The sequence below is a fragment of the Girardinichthys multiradiatus genome, chromosome 1, assembly GCF_021462225.1.
Source record: "Girardinichthys multiradiatus isolate DD_20200921_A chromosome 1, DD_fGirMul_XY1, whole genome shotgun sequence".
Classification (NCBI taxonomy): Eukaryota; Metazoa; Chordata; class Actinopteri; order Cyprinodontiformes; family Goodeidae; genus Girardinichthys; species Girardinichthys multiradiatus.
This window is the reverse complement of record NC_061794.1, coordinates 29,538,711-29,560,198: the sequence shown is the minus strand read 5'-3', so window position 1 is coordinate 29,560,198 and position 21,488 is coordinate 29,538,711. Positions and strand designations below refer to the sequence as shown.

General features: G+C 38.9%; 2 protein-coding genes across 3 annotated transcripts; one reads left to right on the top strand and one right to left on the bottom strand.

Annotated features, from left to right (window-relative positions):
- Positions 1-655: 655 nt before the first annotated feature.
- On the bottom strand, positions 656-9,175 carry spata2 (spermatogenesis associated 2). 2 transcript variants are annotated; one of them, XM_047374893.1, is made up of 3 exons: positions 9,119-9,175; positions 7,150-7,957; positions 656-6,052 (listed from the first exon to the last, which is right to left on the bottom strand). In XM_047374893.1, the coding sequence occupies exons 2-3, from the start codon at positions 7,492-7,494 to the stop codon at positions 4,697-4,699; spliced, it is 1,701 nt and encodes a 566-aa protein (XP_047230849.1). In that variant the 5' UTR covers positions 7,495-7,957; positions 9,119-9,175; the 3' UTR covers positions 656-4,696. The 2 variants fall into 2 exon arrangements, with proteins under 2 accessions (XP_047230849.1, XP_047230857.1); XM_047374901.1 differs by having other exon boundaries at positions 9,080-9,170.
- Positions 9,176-11,043: 1,868 nt separating this feature from the next.
- On the top strand, positions 11,044-20,621 carry rnf114 (ring finger protein 114). The gene is made up of 6 exons (XM_047368504.1): positions 11,044-11,233; positions 11,793-11,943; positions 12,137-12,243; positions 18,463-18,577; positions 18,678-18,785; positions 18,891-20,621. Exons 1-6 carry the CDS (start codon positions 11,097-11,099, stop codon positions 18,954-18,956), a joined length of 684 nt encoding a protein of 227 aa, XP_047224460.1. The 5' UTR covers positions 11,044-11,096; the 3' UTR covers positions 18,957-20,621.
- The last annotated feature ends 867 nt before the right edge of the window (positions 20,622-21,488 follow it).

Here is a 21,488-nt window from a genome sequence, read left to right as displayed (position 1 = left end):
ACACAGGGATGTTGGGGTAACAGCATTACAGTCCAAACATCAGAAAAGGTATCTTAATGACCCATTTACTACAATTTGTAGGGTTATGGACTTTGATTTTATCTTCCATATGTTATGCTACAGGATAAGAAAGTGGCCAGGTATTCAAATATTTTTAATCATTTTAGCTTGTTTTCCCATAAATGAAGTCTTAATTTTAACTTAGTGAGATTTTAGTCCATCTTTGGAGATTTTCACAACTACTACTTCCTGTTCCTAACATGTTTTCTGTAGGTAAGAAAGGAAAAAGGGTTTTACTCAGGTCAAATAAAGGTGAAAACTAAGTAGATACATGTTATCTGAGAAACCTAGTGCTAGTGTGGCATGTTCAAACCTTCATCCAGGTTTCTTTTTAAGCCTCTATTTTTTTACCATCTATTTGGGGATGCATTTTCCACAACAGTACTAAGCGTTACCCCTTCCACCTGCTTTACTGTGTAGAACAGGCAATTACCCAATTTAGGAGAAATTTAATCACAAGAAATATATACATGATTATCAACATATAGGTTCTTGAACTTCATTGTGGTACTGATCCCTGCAGACAATCCACATAAAGATGAACGGGAAGACACACACACCAACACCAATAAAGGTCTTAAAAATCAGAGCAAGATTGTGTTTTTAGAATTTTATTCTTCAAATTATTTTATAAAATCTCATTTACATTTCTTTTTCATATATATATATATTTGTGTATGTATATATTTATATATATAATGTTCACCAATTAACAGTTTTGGCTATTTTCCCTTTCTACCCCATTTATGCCTACACACTGATCCTAAGTTACCAACCCCTTCACAAACACATTGTGCGATGATCCTTAGTGCCAAGGTAGGTGGGTGTTTGGGATTTGGGGATGGTTCTGAACAAAGCATGCCAGGAGAAAGGCTATAGAAACAGGGGATGAATGAGGCAGCCTAACTACACAACCAGTAATAATACTGGTTAGATAACCACAAAAAAGGTAAAGGGAGTATCATCTTCCACAATGTCTTGAGTATTTCTGGAGTAAGATTGATGTACAACTTTATTTCATCCAAGAAATCAGTAATTCATAGTTTATAAATGTAAACTACCACAACATCAGTTTCTCATTTAACTTCTAAAATAGAGCCAACCCATCTAAAGGCAGCCCTCAAGACTGTTTAGCCCTTTGTAGTGACCAACACAAGTCATCTTTCTATTGTTTACAGTCAGAGCCACGTCAAATGGAGTGTAAGTGGTTTTCTATGTTGATGATTTCCTTCCTAGGCTTCTTAGTAGCCCAGGATCTACAGACAAAAACTTACTTTCAGCAAAAATCACAGGTTTATATGTTACATTAACTTTACATCCAGACAAGCTATACAATATATTTGTTTCCACTCCAGAGAGAGAGAGAAGGAGAGAGTTGTTCTTCACTTGGCAAAATTATGACTCTGGAGACATGGCTCAATACTTCTGAAAGTTCTCGTTGATGCTGGTTATGATTTGCAAACAGAGCTACTGAAATACAGCAATGCTGAAACATTTAGAAAGGCTTGGCTGGATGGAAAAAAAAAAAATTGCACATTTCCCTAAAGATCACAAGACTTTTTGATACATGAGCTTGGCTAATGTTGACATATCTTAGAGAGCCTTCAACCTACATCAAGCTGATATCGAAACATTCCTTTTTTTATCCGTTTTAAAAGGTTTAAGACACGACACATGACTTCAGGTTTTAAGGAACGAAAAGGTTCAAAATTAGTCATTGCTTCCTGAATCCAATATCAGTTCAGATAACATCTACATAAAGAAAACAAATATTTAACTTCTTAGTTAGACATGGTCATTACATCACATTACCCCAATACAGGTGTATAATATTATGCTTTAAAAAAATTCAAGATGCACCTTAAAAAATATCTGGAACCTTGTCTACTTTTGTTTCATATTTTCTTCATTGCACAAATGAATTTTACAATTGGAGCCTGGAGATGAAATAACAATACTGAACTAACAGATTGGTAAAACCTACTATTTGATAACATTAAAAAAATAACTAAATATTCTCTGATAAGAGAGTTATACAGTCGTAAGGCATTCGGAGGTTAATCCTGACAGCACATAAAGGCTCAAGCAGCCAAGAAGTCTTAAAATGAATCAGACTAACTTTTTTTTTAATGAGAAGTGACTGAAAATTAGCCCTTGGTAACTATAGCCTTTTTAAATGGAGAACTAGAATAAACACTACCAGTTCCCACTGAAGTATGGGCTAATGCTTAAACCTAAGCAGTATATCTCCAACAACAGATCTAAGGGGGGCTCCGTGTTTTACAGCAAGCTAAAAGATTTCAAGAAGTTCAATTCATGTAAACTTGCAATGCACAAGCTGTGCTCAAAAGTAACATTTCAGAACAAAAAAAAGTTAAGAGATGCACCAATCAGGCTTTTCCTGGCCAATGCTGATGTCCCATTTTCTTTGAAGCCTTTTCTACTGATTCCATTATTTTCAGCACTATAGCATAAAAAAAAAGGATAACAAATTTGCTGAAGGTTCTTCGACAGTAGCAGTAGTGTTAAATCAAACGTAAAAAAGAACATTATCCTCATATATGCATCAAAGCATTAATCCCTAACCTTTATCTATATGCATCAAGCTACATGCCATTTGCTGATGCATCTATACACTGAACTAACCTGCCAATCATCCATCAGAGCCGATCAAGGGAAAATTATTCCTGTTTCACTCTCTGGCTGATTGATTGGTGCATCTCCAAGACGTAGTGTTAATGTTATATATCTCTATATTAGAAAGTGATGAAGTTTAAATGAATCATGAGGCTCTGAGCTGTCAGTGCTACACTGAACTGCAACAGGTTTCTGTCTTTTGCAAATCTAACCAAAAGGAGAAAACAATGCAACCCAGTTCATTAATGCAAAATAGAAATTTCAAAATGAAATTAAAACAGGTTATGCTACTTATTAAATAAATTAAAGTATTTTTGTAGCCAGGTTAAATAATGCGTTCTTAGAATTCACATGTATTCCAGCTTTTTATCTGCAAATTATTCAAATGGAAGAAAAAAAAAAACTCTCCTTCACTAAATAAACCTCTAAAACTGATTCAGTTTATAGTAAGTCTAGATGGTTTTCTGAGGTTATTAAACAACGTTTTAATTACAGACAAATTGTTGATGAAATGCTTTGTTCTTCTGTGTTTTTTCCTCTGAATATAGAGACAAGTTTGAATCCACAATATCAAACTGGGTGTAAGCTGATGTGAATTGAGATAGACAGAAACCATTGAGGAGCACACATCTTCAGACCGCCAAAAACCAAACAGTTTTACATTTTTTTTAGTCACTTGACTTGTTAACAAGCATTACATTTCCCCCCACCTGAAACTGACGGAGAATCACTAATTTGTGGAGGAGGCCTCATGAGTTATGTGGGGTTTTTGGGGAGTAATGAAAAGGGACCAGGCTTGGATCTGACACCAACTGTCTGACAGAAATCGATGCCAAACATCTTTAACGTCTCGAGTTCACAGCAGCGTTTAAAACTGAGCCATAAAAAAAAAAATCACAAATATTTCAGGGTAAATTTACAAGGCATATTTTAAATAGAACACACGTCTCTTACGGATATCTTCCACCGTACACCAGCATATGCGAGATGTACATCCTCGTGCCTATTTAACAGTCTCACATTGTCCCAGAGAACAGTTACTGACTTCCAGTGTTTATGTTTTTTCAAGTTTTCTCAAACATTTCTTTAATATTAGGCAAGCTCAGAGGTCTTTTCTACACATACATACACACATTCATACATAAATATATACTGTATCTATTTATGTATATGTATTTATATATTAGAAGAATCTTTAGCTGCGAAGTTAGGCAAAGTGTATAATGTTCATCAGGACAGATTTCATTCAAAATGAGATGAAATTGAATTAACTTGTCCAGTTTTCCCCTGGAGTAGAGTAAAAATCTGAGAACAATGGGAAGCACAACAACAACAACAACAAAAGCACATGATCTGATAAAACCGATAGTAGAGAAAAGGCTTGCAGCTTTACAAGGCAGAGACTAGGCATGGGCCGGTTATAGGTACTGAGGTATAAGAAGGTGTTACAAATTGAGCTTTCAAAACTAAAACTGTTCGTCTTTCTGTTCCTACGGTTTAACAGGGTCACTGTTATCAAGGCTGGCTGCCAGTGCAGATAGTCACACAATTAGTCTGGCTATTATAAAGACCAGAACCATAAAAAGATGAAGGAACAGTTCAAAACTACTACTAAATTTAGCAATAACTGTAAAAGATATACCTATAATGATCACTGTCTCAAACTTTCAGCAGCGATGCGAACAACTAATGCTTCTGATTCGTTTAACATTGTTTGTTTTAAATTGTTTGTGACACAGCTGTATTTTTAGTCAAGATCATCATACCGTGAGGACCTCATACCAGCCCATGCCGAGCAGAGAGCTGGGTTAATGATATGAATCTGTGGCATGTGCATTCCATGGGCCTACTGTCAGTGGGTGAGAATGTACAAGTCGGAGAAGAAACCACCAGATTAAAAACAGAAACCAAAGAAAGACCTATTGAAGCAGAGCAATAGTGCAAAACTACATTACATGTTAAGGGAGCCGCCTGCAGGGAATTATTCTGTCTGTCTGCTTCATCGGTACACCACGTGTGATATGGTGCCAGATTTAAAGTTGAGCTGATGGTTGGGCACAAAGTTGTGTTGAGGATTCTTTCGTGTGCACATATCTTTTGCATACAACCCCATGCAAGAGTCACACGACACCTTAGAGCAGTTTACGCACGTGTGTGTTGCACCTGGCTTGTTGCAAAACCCACACCTTGAACCCCCCATGCTTATACGCTCTGTGCTCCCAGCCTTTGGTGTTGTCATAGCAACCGACTTACTGGGAAACAGTTTGGTGGGCATGAGGGGTTTTTCCAACATCTGGGGGTGAGGATGGGAATGAGAATGAGAGTGGGTCAGGGTAAGGGGGTGCGGATGGAGATGGGGGTGTGACTGAGCATTAGAGTAGACAGACAGCTTTTCTTTCACTGGAATGTATCCATCAAGCGGGCGTGGGGATTTTAGGTGGTAGTCCTGGAGGCCACAACAGGGGGATGGGTCTATATCATAGCAGGCAGGGCAAAGAATCATGTCACACCTCTGACAGGACGCCATTGGGGAGCATCCCAGTCCACAACCCTGACACTTCACACTACCATGAGCTTTAAGCAGCCAGCCATCCCTGGCATCACGGGGTTCTCTGGACGGTGGTCGAGAAGGAGTTTGCCTTCCTCCTGTCCCAACACCACCCCTCTCTGTGTACAGGTCAATGTCATCCAAGGTCGACATATTGTAGGATGTGTAGGGGTCGACTGGTGGAGGCGACTGCATTGGAAAAAAGTCTGCAACAGGGCTGTAGGAGGGTGGAGCTGCGATAGAGAAAAAAGATGCCGAGGTGCTGGGCCTGATGATCTCATCCTTCATATCCTCCTCTGCGTCCACAAACAGAGGCTCCTTCCTTAGACTCAATGATGCCTTCAAAACAGGCTTATTAACAGCTGGATGCCAGTGACCTGCCCCATCTGTAACATCCACAGACTTGGACGGTCGGCTTCCTCGTCTCAGGTGGTGGGCATGAGGCCTTTCTATATCCAATGGTCGAACAGACAACCGAGATATATCTACCCCAAGGCTGTCGCGTCGGCGCAGCGCTTCAGCGCAGCCAGCCGCATCATCTCTACAACCCCGGCGGAGCTCCAGAGCTTCGAGCTCCGAGGCTGAACCACGGGCGAGAGCCACTACCTCCCCTAGGAGACGACATTCTGCCTGGGCCAGGAACAGCTCAAACGCTAACTGGCGGAGATGATTGCTGTCCCCTGGGTGGTCCAGCAATCGGAACTGTGAATCATGGTCACAGGTATATCCAATGGTACGCATTAGGGTTTGGAGTTCAACGTCAGATATGGCAGACTGCAGATGGTACACATATGGGCCTGTGAAGGTCTAAAAGAGAAAGAAATCTGGTAAAGACAAGCCACACAATGCTTGCATTTCAAACAAAGATGAGCTCACGATGTCACTTTTGTGACATCCTTTCAATTGGTCTAAAATTTACAAAACAGTCTCTTATTAGATACACCTTTTTGCTTAACATGGTAAAGATAACTACAGCTTAATCTAAAACTTCATAAATTAGCTATAAGAAATACTAGTTAGATTTTTAAACATGAAGAATAATTTGTAGCAAGGAAAGTATTTCATTGCATTTTATAAGATAAGAAATTGCTTGTGTGTTTACATAAATGTCAGAAATAAACAAACGTGAAAGGACAGTAAGCACTGCAAACCATTTCCTAAAGAAAGACCCTTAAAATGCTCAGGATATTGAATGCAACCCGAGGTTGTTTTAAAAACAAATTGAGTAAATCTTTCATTTGTCCAGCACTTAAACAGCCAGGATCCAAAAACAAAAATCACTTTAAATTTTATGGATATTTGTTAGTGAAATGATACTTTGGTAGTTTTTCTGCTAACAACAGTATATAACTGCTAAGATGACCCTTTAAGGAGGAAACACAATCAAAACACAGCTCAGACCTAATCCAAATTCCACAAATACAGAAAAAAAGTCCATGTTTATAGTACTTTTTACTCTCCAAAAGCAGGTCCATGCCCTCTCCAAAAACTCACTTGTTAGGAAGCGTCTGGACAAAACCCAGCAACCCTTAAAGGCTCAACTTTATAAATCAGAAACAAATTATTCTGACATTATTTTGGAATCACAATTCTGACATTTGCAACAATGTTTATAACCAAATGGACTTAAACAAGAGCAATTACAATTAGTGCAGTTGTGTAATCAGAAATCACCATTAAAAATATAAGAAAAAAAGCCCAGAAACATAAAATCTTTTTCAGTTCAAACTTTGATATCTCACTTCTACCAAGGTGTGACCTGCATGTCCATTATTGTTTAATGTGTAGCTCACAGAAACATTATCACTGTAAGCCGATACGAAATTTTAAATTTTATGGCATCTGTATTATCTAATAAAACTTTTTTCACCTCTGAACTCATTACAACAATAAACTGGACTCACCTTTATACATCGGAACTCTTTTTTCCAAGGGAAGAGCAGGAGGTTGGTGCAGATGGTTTCCAGTGTATGGAAGGCCCTCTCCAGGCTCTTGAGGTTGCCTCCTCTCTGGCATCGGAGCGAGTTCTCCACCATCTCGTAGAAACGCACCATGCGAAATCGTTGTCCAGGATCCGGCTGATAGGCTCCGAGCAGAGCCGTCGCTGTGGACAGTAGGCCCTCGCTGTCTGTGTGTCTGTTTTTGTCTCCTTCCAGTGTAGTTCCAGTCCCTGTACTTCCCTCCTCCAGACGCTTTTCCAGCGCTGTCACATACCTCCGAAACAGGTCCTCTCTTAACTTGGCATCCATTATTTGCAACAGACTGTCATTCAGATGTTAGAGAGAGCCTCAGCCCTTCAGGCACGCCTCGAATTGTGATGCCACATTCAAGCACCATTTTCGGCAAGCATTATTTACTGTCCACCTTGGCATACACAATTACAATGTTCTGGAGAGAAGAGCAGACAGACTCAGTAGCCCATCCTCTAAACACAAAAAAAAAACCGTTTTCTGGTAGCTTTCAGTTGATGGAGCAAGGCAGCAGCTTGTACAGTTGTGTAGGCATCTCTTCTCAGTCTCAAAGCATAACTTGTTTCCAGACAAAGAGGTCTGTGTCACACAGACCTATTTAGTAAGGATAGTAATTGCTCTCTGTTAATTCAAAGCTGTATTTATGCAGTTCCATTGATTTTGTATTTGCAGAGTTTGAGGTCACTCATCTGGAAGAGAGAGCCATTCTTGACGAAAGGGTTCTCTCTCAGCAATTTTCAAGCTGTAAAAAAAAAAAAAGAAAAAAGCAGAACAATTTTGAAAAAAAAATAAAAAATTATCTCACATCAAATGAAGAAAAAACAGGTTGCTGCTGGCTAAACAGTTGTTTGGTACATTAATGGATTGGTTTTATACCCTTTCTACAAGTCATTAAAGTCATTTTAAGGACAGGACAAAAAAACTGTCACAGTTTTCTCTTGTACAGAACAGAGTAGTACAATGTAGCCCTTCTATCACCTCAGAGTTTCACTAAAGGGTTACTGGCACATGCATGTGTTATTAATTACAAAAACCATATCTATATATCAACCAATGTTTGTTTTGAAAATGCAATGGTTCAGACAGTACAGAGGACCACGAGCTGTGGCAGTATCAGTGCTATGAGTGGGATGCTGAGAGGATGCATTGCGTGGGTTTCTGAATGTGGGTCAAATCACATTTTCACCTGGACTGATTGAATTTTTATCATTATGTTTATACCAGTGACAGAGACAAGGATTGGTAAAGTAAAATAAGCACATTTAAGGAAGAGAGTGAAAAACTTTATCTATTTACATTTGTGAAAGTTAAACTGTGAGCTCTGTCAAAGTGCAGCTAGCTTTATGAAGCTAGTCACTTACAACCCTCACAAACTACCATGAAAGAATTCTGATGTGTAGCTTTTTTTATTCATAGGAATGTTTCCCAACGAAAAGCAAGGACGTACTTATTATTATTATTATTTTTTTTGTTTTTTGGCAAGCTGGCTTTTCCAATTTCTTTACAAATACAGTGAGCATCGGGTAACAGCGAGCTAGCGCGAAATGTTATCATCCGCCTTCACTGCGCATATCAGCTGCGACAACATCAGCAGCCGCACTCAAAGATCAAGAGAAAACAACTGAACCGCTTTTACATGGATTCTCCATCTCAACCCCGAAACAGTGATCGAGAGAGACCCCAAACTAAACGAAGCAGTGAACGCCCATTTCGTCACAGCCGCCTAGCTAACGTTTGCCTCTAGCTAGCAGGGCGTTCCATCGTAACCAGGATCTATTTATCGGGTTTAAAGACATTTATCAACACATAAACATAACGCAACACCGCCTGTGTAAATTACAGTAAAGATACTTCTGTAACCCACCGTCTTTTGAACAAAAACGCCGTTCCCCGCGTACCTTACCTCAAACAAGTGTTAGCCTGGCTAGTTACACCTCCTCAGCTGTTAAAAATTCCCTTCATCGCAATGCGCATGCGCTCAGTGCTAACAATTCGTCAGCGTCAGGGACCCACGTGCTAAGGAAGATCAGAAGGATCTCTAGAAAAGTTGTATTTCTTTTTTTTCTTCTTATTTCAGACTTTGCCACATTCCGGTCCTCTCAAATTTTTTTTATCATTGTGGCAAGGTTTTTAACTAGGATTAATTACTTTGAATCCCAAAATTATGTGATCCAAATAACACTATTTAACATTCGTATTTTTCTCCATTTTATGAACAACAATAATATTATTATTAATAATAATATATTTTATTAGACACCCTTCAAAACATTCAAGACAATCTAACAGGTAACGTGCAAATATAACAAATAAAATATGATAAACAGATTACATTTAAAAAGGAGCAGTCCAAGTACTGAGCTACAAAGAAAGCTACAGGTAATTGTACTGGGTTTTGATTGGAAAAGGTTAGGTTGCTGAAACAAAATGCTGATGCAGCTGTTTTAAAGTAAACTGAGAGGGGTTCATGGCCATGGAAGTAAGACCGCTAAGAAGAATGTTATGTGAGATGGTGTTTAAAGACACAATCGGATGATCTGACTGCATCTGACTCGGATCAATAAAGATGAGCATGGAGAGAATATCAGCATCAGATGCCATCAGGAGATTAGTTGTGCTGCCCAGAATATCTATAATCTTTCAAATTAAGGTGCTAAATTTATTCAGTCAGTCATTTTCTTCCACTTATTCCATAGTGGGTCGTGGGGGAGCTGGTGCCTATCTCCAGCAGTCTATGGGCAAGAGGCAGGGTACACCCTGGACAGGTCACCAGTCCATCACAGGGCAACACACAAACAACCATGCACACACCTAAGGGCAATTTAGAGTTACCAATTAACCTAACAGGCATGTCTTTGGACTGTGGGAGGAAGCTGGAGTATCTGGTGAGAACCCACGCATGCACGGGGAGAACATGCAAACTCCACGCAGAAAGACCCCCAGCTGGGAACCGAACCCAGGACCTTCTTACTGCAAGGCAACAGTGCTACCAACTGCACCACCGTGCAGCCATACTTATTATTTATTTATTATTTATATCCTTGTACTTCTTCTGGATGTTGACCTATTTCTTGGACACGTTTTTGTTGAGGTTCAGGTTTATATTTGTGCATTGTACTTTACAATAATACCATCAATATTTTACCCATTGTTTAATGAGCTGGTCAAGTATAAGATGTGGTAAGAAAAATAAAGTTCTTCTGCTCTGAAGTGAGACATTATTAATGTGATGATAGCGATTGTACATGCAAGCCAATATGTTGGCATGTAAATTTTACAAGTGCACAGATGAAAGTAAGGCAGCCCTTTTTCTTATTTGTTATTAACAAGTGCAATAGGCTTAGTTATGATACAAATAATATAATGCAGTTCTAATAAAGCTTAAATGAATTCAAAATGTCTCATGGCTTTTCAGCATGAATTCAGAAGCTCACTTAAGCTTCCAGGATGGACAAAAGTGCAAGCCAAGGGTTTTTCTCAAGTAATATTCCCACCTTTTATACCTTACCGGGAAACTTTGAGATTTCCCAACTAAAGAGTTGCATTCATTTTCATATATCTTATGTAATATACACTTGGTATTAAAAAGAATGCACATTTTACAAATATAGACGGACACTGCAGATTTGAGGCTTGACTGCTTAATTACCAGCAATAAATAGGCTGCCAGCTTAAACTAGCATTTTTTTGTTTTTGTTTTGGTGGCTAGGTCTCCAGAGATCTGTAGTACACCACTGTTTTCAAATGTTAAACAGCCTCAGTCGTAATTCTACAAGCTCCGCCCCCCTCCCTCCTCCCCGCGCGCTTAAAAAAAAGAACCCGAACCCGGTGACGTTTTGGTACAGTTGGTGTTACTGGGGCTGACTCAGAGAAGAAAAGAAATGGCGATGCTCGGAGGCTTCAGCTCAGCACAGCCCAAGAAGAGTGTCTCTGACGCGAGCAGCGACGTGACGGATTTCGTCTGTCCAGTTTGCCTTGAAATTTTCGAGAGTCCCCTGACAACACAATGCGGTCATACGTGAGTATGTTGTTTAATTTTGCGATCTCCCTCCCCCCCTATCCGACGTCTAGAACCACCAACGACGCAACGGTACCAGTTAAAAACAATGAGAGCAAAGGGTTAATGTTAAAGACATTGCTGGAGCAATGTCCCAAAAATGTTCACGGTGTGTGTGTGTCCGCTTTTTGTCGAGACTCTGTCGTTCTACTTTGTTCGCATAATTATGTGTTTAACTCCATTATAGCTTGCTAAGTCAGTTTCAGTTTTGTTTACATCAAGAAGGAGGCCTCAGTCGGGAATTGTAGTCTTGTTTCCCTTTGCAGCAGCTGTTAAAACGGCTATAAAAGACTACAACTCCCTGCGCCTTCATGAGGTTGGGACTTTCCTTCGGATTTACGGGAACCTCATCCAAGTAGCATTAAAAAAAGCAGTGACTCCACTATCCGCTTACAAAGGGCGTACATTTTTAATACAATTAAACAAAAGTTGTCTTCAAATAACAAAACCCCAAAACAGATCACAATTCCATTTGTTCTGACCGCAATATCTTTATATTCATTCCTCTGTTCCGTGGTAGGTTCTGCCAGAGCTGTTTGCAAGAATGTTTGCGTCCACAGAAGCCTGTGTGTGCTGTATGCAGGACAACTCTGAACGCCTGGACTAAAGCTGCTGATTTAGAGGCCTCCATCCGCTCTTCTGTGGCAGCTTGCAAGGGATGTGGTGTTCAGGTATGATTAATAAAAAAAAAAAATAAAAAATCCTGGGCAGCTTTATGTGAAATGTGTTTAAGAACACATGGTGACTCCTATTTCTATATTTAATCTGAATTTGAATCTTTATAGTTGGGCATTAATGTGACCATTGCAACAAAGACTGAATTGTGTTTATAATAAACTAGTATTTTATCTGTTTCCTCCCAAGATTGGCCTCTCCCAGATGAGAAGCCACACAGCTGCCTGTTCAAAATACCAGGAGTACATTGAAGAAGGGGTGAGGAGCACTGCCCAAAATCAGCCCGCCATTATCAGGTAAAGGATGAGCTGCACAGTCATCGCTATATTGTAGTGTAGGAAGATATTTTGGCTCTAATGACGGCCTTTTCTTGGGTTGTATACATTTAGAACTGCATTAACATAAACGACGGCTTTAATTTAAGAAGCACAGCCCTGTTATTATCTACACAACCTGTTTTACAGGTGGAACTCAAATCAATTAGACTATTATTGAAAAGCTGAGTTTGATTTCATTCATTTGATTCAACAAGTGAAACTATTGTATAGTTTCATTTAACAGACTAATTGTCTATTTCTTGTCATTCAGAACCCTAACCCCAAATTCAGTTTTTCAGAACATTAGAATATTGTATTGGACAAATCTTTAAACCAGTTTGTAATACAGAAGTATTATGGTATGGCTATTTAGGGTTTAAACAATTATGGAGAAGACTAATGACTCAAAAGCCACAAGGAGAGTAAGCCCCAAAAAGTAATTGCTAAAGCAGCTGGCTGTTCTGAGTGCTGTATCTTGAAGTGTGAATAAAAACTCTGCACAAGCAGCGGGGACAACCACAGCCTTGAGGGGATTCTAGATAGTAGGAGATTCACAAAGCTTGGCCTGTGGCCAGAGTCGATGCTTCAAGATTGACCACACTGGCATATCCAGGACATGGGGTTCTCAAAAAGAGACAAGGTCACAAGTGTCTTACTTGGGCTAAGGAGATGAAGGACTGGACTGTTGCTCAGTGGTCTAAAGTCCTCATTTTAGATGAAAGTGAATTTAGCATTTTATTTGTAACTTGAGGTCCCGGAGGCTGGAGGAAGACTAGAGAGGCACAGATACCAAATGTCTTGAGGTCCACTGTAAAGTTTCCCGAGTCAGTAATAGGCGGGTTCTGTGTGTGTTGGTACACTGTGTTTATTTAATTTCAAAGCCAGCGCAGATGTCTACTTAGAAAATTTTGGAGCACTTAATGCATCTCTCTTCTGACAAGCTTTATGGAGATGCTGATTTCATTTTCCAGCAGGACTGGGCACCTACCCACACTGCCAAAAGCAGTGGTCAGTTGACTCTTCTCACAAGAACCCCACGGTGAATCTGTTTAGTATTGCCAAGATAAAGATGAGATAGCAGACATGTTGAAGGCCACTATATCACAGCAACCAGGGCTTCCTTAAAACACCTCAGCAGAGCCACAAGCTGATTACCTCCATGCAGCGCTGCACTGATACAGTAATTCATGCAAAAGGAGCCCCAACCAAGGACTGAGTCCATATTCTATATAGTATATGGACTTTCTAGCAGGCCACATTTCTGTATTAAAAATATTTTAATTGTGACATTCTAATGTTCTAAGAAACTGAATCTTGTGTTTGTTTTTTAGCTATAACCCATAATCATCACAATAACAGAAATAAACACTTGAAATATATCACCATATTTAAGAAATCTATTTAAATAAGCAAGTTTCCCTTTTTAAACTGAATTGCTGAAGTAATCTTTTTAATGATATTCTAAATTAGTAAGATGTACCTGCAGACATTGAGTGTCTCCTTGCTCTTTATGTTAAGTAGTTTGTAACCGAGTCATATCACCTCCGTTTGAAAGGGCAATGCTGCTGCACTAGTTATCTACATCTATGTGTCATAAGACATCTCCGGTTCCAGTAAACTCTTAACTGAGGGTATATAAAAAAGGTTGGCATTACTTCTGTTTTTGTTTTAGTCAGTGTGTGGTGCTTAAAAGAAACATTGACAGAGTTACTCATGGAAAATATAACACCAATGGCTGAGTTTGTCTGCATGAGTGATTCCAACACTGATGCCGTTTAACCTTTTTAGTGCCGAAGCGCCACACTGCACAGGCGACATTTGTCATTTACCAAACAACAGACATTTATTAATGATGCACAGTGGCTGTGGATGCTGTTGTAATGGTGGATTAAAGTAGCTGAAATAGTACCCTTTCTTTGGTGTCATACTCGTGTGTAGCCAATTAATTGCACTGCTGTTACATCTCTGTCACTGTGACGTTACAGTTGGAGGTACGAAGGAAATGTGTGGGAGGGAGAGAGAATCTCAAGTTTGTAAACACAATCATTTAAATATTTTAGGTGAAATGTTCTTCAGGAAACAGGAATGGAAGCAATTTACTGAGTTACATTTAAAAATGCAACTAATTGCTTAAGAGCTTTTATTAACTTTATTTTGACATGGCATTTTTTGCTATGTTCTGTTAGGCTTCAACATTATTCTAGACAGACAAAGTAGTATTTTACTGTATTTATTTTTTTTAAAGAAATTAAATTGTTTGCTTCAGACAAACGGTGCAAAAATATTCACGAAGGCTTTTATCAGCTAGACTCTGTTCTTCATGGTGGTATGGGTTTCTGCACAAATAAAAGCTTTATCTATGTTTCACAACTTCATTGATTAGAATCATTATTAGGTGCTTTTTAGCTGCACAGTTTTGCTATTTAATTATGCATGGAATAACCACGTTTAAAGTCTATGTTTTACTGCTATAAATTTGATTGTGAGGCTCTAGACTGTATACAGGGAGAGATTTATATTCAAAATTAGATTGTGATATTATTTTTGGTCTATATCCCATGTATGGAATTGTTTAGTTCTTTCAGGGAAACTAGTAGAAAGTAGTTTATTTTTGAGGTTTGCTTATACTTCCCAGCACGAACATTAGAGACCATATTCTACGCACGTTTAAAGTCCCGAAGGTGGAAGCAGAATGTGCTGGTACTGGACGGATCTGCCCCCAAACAGGAATAAAAAACAAACAAAAAAACAACTTCTTGACAAACTGGTATTTTTGCTTGTTGCTTACACTAAAATATTTCGGGGAACGAAGAATGCAGCAAGGAGAATTCATTAAATAGGTTTTATTTTCCATGAAAGTCCGAATATGTTGCTGAGCATTGAAGGGCCGTTATAAAGTAGAAAAATTCACAAATTCTTATACCGTTTTGGTCTAAAATCCAGGTCAGTAAAAGCAAAATGTAAAATAAAATGAGCATCAAAACATAAGTGAAAGTAAACCTGACATTTTCTTTCTAATGTGAGGTTGTATAATAAGCTACTCTTTAGCAGCACTTTGGCCCATGTCAGTGAAAGGCCATCAAGTCTAAAGCTTAAAGTGCGCTGCTAATCCTATTTTATCCTGCGTATTTAAACTATGTACTTCTTTCTGTTTTAGATTTACTCTGTCAGGGTAAAGAACAGAGTTTGGTTTTTGAGGCTTTGAGAGATGTTGATGACGTACTTATTTTCAGGTCATGGTGTCTGAAACACCAACTGCTGTAAAGGAAAGCAGGTTTATTTGTATCACAATGCATGCAAGAGGTAAATTAAAGTACTTTACGCAACAAAGAAGGAAAAGTAAATAAAAAAAATGACATTAAAAGAGAAATGCATTCAAGGTAAAATTTATGATTAAATACAGTACCTTGCGAAAGTATTCGGTCCCCTTGAACTTTTCAACCTCTTGCTACATTTCAAGGCTTCAAACATAAAGATATAAAATGCAAATTTTTTGTGAAGAATCAACAACAAGTGGGACACAATCGTGAAGTGGAATGAAATTTATTGGATGTGTCAAACTTGTTTAACAAATAGAAAAATGAAAAGTGTGGCCGCTTTACTTTCAGTGCAGCAATCTCACTCCAGAAGTTCAGTGAGGATCTCTGAATGATCCAATGTTGTCCCAAATGACTGATGATGATGAATAGAATCCACCTGTGTGTAATCAAGTCTCCGTATAAATGCACCTGCTCTGTGATAGTCTCAGGGTTCTGTTCAAAGCGCAGAGAGCATCAGGAAGACCAAGGAACACACCAGGCAGGTCCAAGATACTGTTGTGGAGAAGTTTAAAGCCAGATTTGGATACAAAAAGATTTCCCAAGCTTTAAACATCCCAAGGAGCACTGTGCAAGCAATCATATTGAAATGGAAGGAGTATCAGACCACTGCAAATCTAACAAGACCCGGCCGTCCCTCTAAACTTTCATCTCGAACAAGGAGAAGACTGATCAGAGATGCAGCCAAGAGGCCCATGATCACTCTGGATGAACTGCAGAGATCTACAGCTGAGGTGGGAGAGTCTGTCCATAGGACAACAATCAGTCGTACACTGCACAAATCTGGCCTTTATGGAAGAGTGGCAAGAAGAAAGCCATTTCTCAAAGATATCCATAAAAAGTCTTGTTTAAAGTTTGCCACAAACCACCTGGGAGACACACCAAACATGTGGAAGAAGCTGCTCTGGTCAGATGAAACCAAAATCAAACTGTTTGGCCACAATGCAAAATGATATGTTTGGCGTAAAAGCAACACAGCTCATCACCCTGAACACACCATCCCCACTGTCAAACATGGTGGTGGCAGCATCATGGTTTTGGTCTGCTTTTCGTCAGGAGGGACAGGGAAGATGGTCAAAATTGATGGGAAGATGGATGGGGTCAAATACAGGACCATTCTGGAAGAAAACCTGTTGGAGTCTGCAAAAGACCTGAGACTGAGACGGAGATTTATCTTCCAACAAGACAATGATCCAAAACATAAAGCCAAATCTACAATGGAATGGTTCACAAATAAACATATCCAGGTGTTGGAATGGTCAAGTCAAAGTCCAGACCTGAATCCAATCGAGAATCTGTGGAAAGAGCTGAAGACTGCTGTTCACGAACGCTCTCCATCCAACCTGACTGAGATCGAGGTGTTTTGCAGGAAAGAATGGGCAAGAATTTCAGTCTCTCGATGTGCAAAACTGATAGAAACATACCCCAAGAGACTTGCAGCTGTAATTGCAGCAAAGGGTGGCGCTACAAAGTATTAACGCAAGGGGGCCGAATAATATTCCACGCCCCACTTTTCAGTTTTTTATTTGTTAAACAAGTTTGACACATCCAATAAATTTCAGTCCACTTCATGATTGTGTCCCACTTGTTGATTCTTCACAAAAAATTAGAGTTTTATATCTTTATGTTTGAAGCCTGAAATGTGGCAAAAGGTTGAAAAGTTCAAGGGGACCGAGTACGTTCACAAGGCACTGTATGTACAGGGCTCCTACTCAGTTTGAAAAGGTATGGAAAAGGAAAATAAAGTGTGGTAAAATAATTTTATTTCCAGGTTCTATTCCCATAATCTAAAGGTTGTTCTCTTCCTTCCTTTTTTCCTTCCTTGCTAATGACCTTCCCTGTGGCTTTGGTTTCTTTCCTTTCCCACTTTCTTCCTTGTGTCTTTCCTCTCTTTCTTTCATCCCTCCGTCTTTCTTCCTTCCTTCCTATGTCTTTCTCCTTTCCTCATTGCCTTTCCTAAGTCCTTCTTTCCTTCTTGGCATTGACGTTTTTTTCTTCCATCCTTCATTGTGTCCTTTCTTTATTATGTCCTTCCACCTATCTTTTTAATGTTGCCCTTTCTCCTTGTGTCCTTCTCTTTCTTATCTTTCTTTCCTTCCTCCATCTGTTCTCCCATCCTTTTTTATATTGTTTCTTGAGTCTTTCTTTGTTTCTTGTCTTCCTTGTGTCCTTCAACCTTTTGTCTCTGTCTCCTTTCTTCCCTCCTTGTATCATTCTGTCTTTCATTCCTTACCTTCTTTTTTTCTCTTTCATTCCTTCCTTTATTCCTGGTGTCCTTCCTTCCTCCCATCTTCCTGGTACCCTTCCATCCCTGTGTCTTTCATTCTTTTTTTTATTCTTTATTTTGTTTTGGATTTCTTCCTTGTCTCCTTCTTCTCTTTCCTTCCTTTCCTAAATCTTTTCTTCTTGTCCATTCATCCTTCCTTCCTTCCTTGTTCACCCTTTCCCTATTCTTGTGTCTTTAATTATTTCCTTAATTCTTGGTGTTCTTCCTACACTTGTTTCCTCTGTGTCCTTCATCCCTTCATGTCAGTCTGTCAGTCTTTGGTTCATGTATGTTCCATTACTAGTTTTCCATGTGTAGAGGGGTCTTTCTTCCCTTCAATGGAAATTGTTTTGTACAAAAATAAGAGAGAAATTAATAGGAAACCAATACAAATTTAGGTTAAGAAAAGTGTGGATTTATTTTTACATGAAAAACGTGTAATAACTCTGCATGTATCATGAATTAAATGTCGCTCTCACTTTCTTTTTATCCTCCAGAAGTTCCTTTGCATAATTAGTAGGCTGAAATCACAACAAATACATCTTTACAGTTTAATTCATTGTAATCATGCACAAAAACAACCATTACAGAGTTATTTTTGTTCCTTTCCTTCAGTTCGGTGCCAAACCGCTTCACCTTCTCCTGTCCCTACTGCAACTGCCAGAACCTCGATCAGGATGGCCTAGTTGAACATTGCACCACCCAACATGCACGGGATATGCGCCAAGTGGTAAGAAATCCACACTGTGGTGCAGTTATGTTTTTTTTTATGTCTGTAATTATGACCAATAAAATGTTTATGGTTGTTTTATTCCTCTCACTTCTGTAAGGTGTGTCCCATCTGTGCCTCAATGCCTTGGGGAGACCCCAACTACAGGAGTACTGACTTTTTCCAGCACCTGAAGATCAGACACACTTTCTCCTATGATACTTTTGTTGTGCGTTAAACACTTTCAGTAGTACAAATTTTCTTTTCAAAAATAATCTTTTGGATAATCTTTCTTTTTTTTTTTTTTTTCTGTTTCTCTTGTCGTTTCCTGCAGGATTACGCGACAGATGAGAACACAATGATTCAGGAGGCTTTACAGCGATCCCTCATGGAAAAGTGAAGTGTGCGGAACAATGTAGCAATAGGAATCCAGAGAAAGAGAGCGGGAGATTGTCTTAGACAAAAACAAAAAAACACTGTATCATTAATTTATCTATCCAGAGGACGGTTGTACTGAAGCGCTATGGGTAATTAATATTTCAAGGGGACATTGGGTTGTATCTTCAAAATCTGAAAGATTTCGAATAAAACAATATGGAATATGATTTAAACCTATTGTACTGTTTGATTTAGGACTGATACAGTGTTTTCTATGTGATAATCTCTTATCTTCCCCTCTACTGAGTCTGTGTTCTTGGTAGTTAGTTTTGCATCTCTTCAACTATGTTTGTCGCTTAACTAATAATGACCTTGTGTCGTACAACCAAAAACTTCCAAAGTTGTGAAAAAATTGTCAATACTTGATGTTATGAGAGGGGTCGACCACTAGGTGGCTGAGTGTCGTCAGCAAATGACAAACTTTATGAGAGAAGGTTGTCGAGCAACAGTAATAAATGATATCCTCGCCAAGAACGGTTGTGCGTAAGTACCCTCCTGGAGAGAGAAAAAGGGATCCGTATAAATCTATGCTGTTTCTGGTTAAAGTGTGTGAGGCTGTTTGTTTTTCCCATTTTGTTTTCCAAGATGTGCTGAAAAGAACTTGTATAGGGTCAAACAGACCCAGAGTTGGTGAATTGCTTCATTGTAATCTTCCTCCCTTTGTGTCTTTGTGCCTTCTGGTAAATATTATTCATGACTTCCTAAATTAACAGGGCTAACTTCATCATACTGGGAATTCAAAGATGCAAAAAGGTCCACATCAATTGGTTGTATGGGTTTTGTTTTTTTCCCACCTAATTTTTGTAACCTCTTTTTTGCCACTGGGGGGCACTAGAGTTCCACCTTTCCCTGACAGTTCTAGTTGTGACACTGCTAGATCAACCTAGATTTTATTGTATTAGTGTTTTCTCACAAGCATTTTCTTTTTGCTTGTAAGTGCATTAAATGAAAATGTCACAGATAGGAATAGGAATTAGTGAACTAATTTAGTAATAGTTGAAACGGTGATTATAACTGAAATTACATGGTGAGGTAATATAACTGTAAAGTGCTGTGATGTGTTGCTGGAATAGAAACTCTAAGTGATCCAAGATGCATTGCTTTTCTATCTCTTCCTAAAAGTCTTAGTTCTTTTATTGAATGCAACTCCAATATTGCTTGCATGCAGGGTTAGAAAAGTACAGTGGTTGGGTTTTTTAGGGATGCTTGGGCTGTTAATTTTTTCTTTTGTTTACTTTGGTTGTATGCTTTTGCGTTAGTTTTGTTCCAATAACTTTTGATGTCTCAGATCAACCTTGGACTGTAACACAAATCTTTACATGGAAACAATGTGTTTTTCTTCTACCTACAGATACATAAATATCCTTACAAGCAGATTAAGTAGCTCCAGTAAAGAACGTTTGTCTTTTTTGATCTAGTCTTTGGTCCCACTTAATACGGCCTATTGTGATTATTTTTTTGTCCCTCTCTGAGGTAGTAATGTGTTTTTAAATTTCTATGTGTTTCTAATGGATAATAGCATTTAGTTTTCCTTTTCTCAGTGTATCTTTCATTCTCTTTAATCAGCCCTACTGTCAGGGTGTGCTAAATCCTGAGGAATTAAAGCTCTTTAATTATTTAAACCATGGACTCGGATATCAGGTGCAGTGATTTATACGTGTGTGTGTGTGTCTGTGTTTCATTCACAGCTGACAGTGCATTGCAAAAACATCCATCCCAGTTGAGTTTTTTTTTTCACATGTATCATTACAACCACAAACCACTTTATTTTAGTTGGATTTTATGTGATAGACCATTCAACCTCCATGGGCCAGTACTTTGTAGAACCACCTTTTGGGGTATGACTCTACCAGCTTTGCACATCTATATTCTAAAGTGTTTGCCCATTCCTTTTTGCACACTAGCTAAAGCTCGTTATCTGAGAACATTTAAGTCTTGCCACAAATTCTCTGTGGGATTATGACTGGGCCATATTAATACATAAATATGTCAGATCTAATAGCATTCTGTTGTAGTTCTGGCTGAGTTTGGGGTTGTTCTGGTGGATGCTGAGGTTTCTTTCACAGTCTCAAGTCTTTTGCAGCGTCCAGCATGTTTTCTTCTAGGATTACGCCGTATAACCTCCATCCATCCTACTGTCAACTCAGGTTATCCTCACCATCTCTGCTGTAGAAAAGCAACTCTACAGCATGACTCTGCCACCAGCAGGTTTCACTGTGGTGATGGTATCTTAAGGGTGTTGTTTTAATATTCCTACCCCACAAAGCATTTTGAATTAGGGCCAAGACGTTTTGTGAGGTGTCTGGTGTGCTCCTTGGTTGTCATCATGCCCTAACAATTATTGGTTACCAGATTAGAAGAGGCTGAATACAAATGTATCCCATACTTTTTAGGACTTTTTTTTTTTTATCATTATCAAGGCAATGTGTTATTCCCTCATCTCTCTTATGTGCGTTTTGTTGCTCTATAACATAAAATACATTGAAGTTTGTGG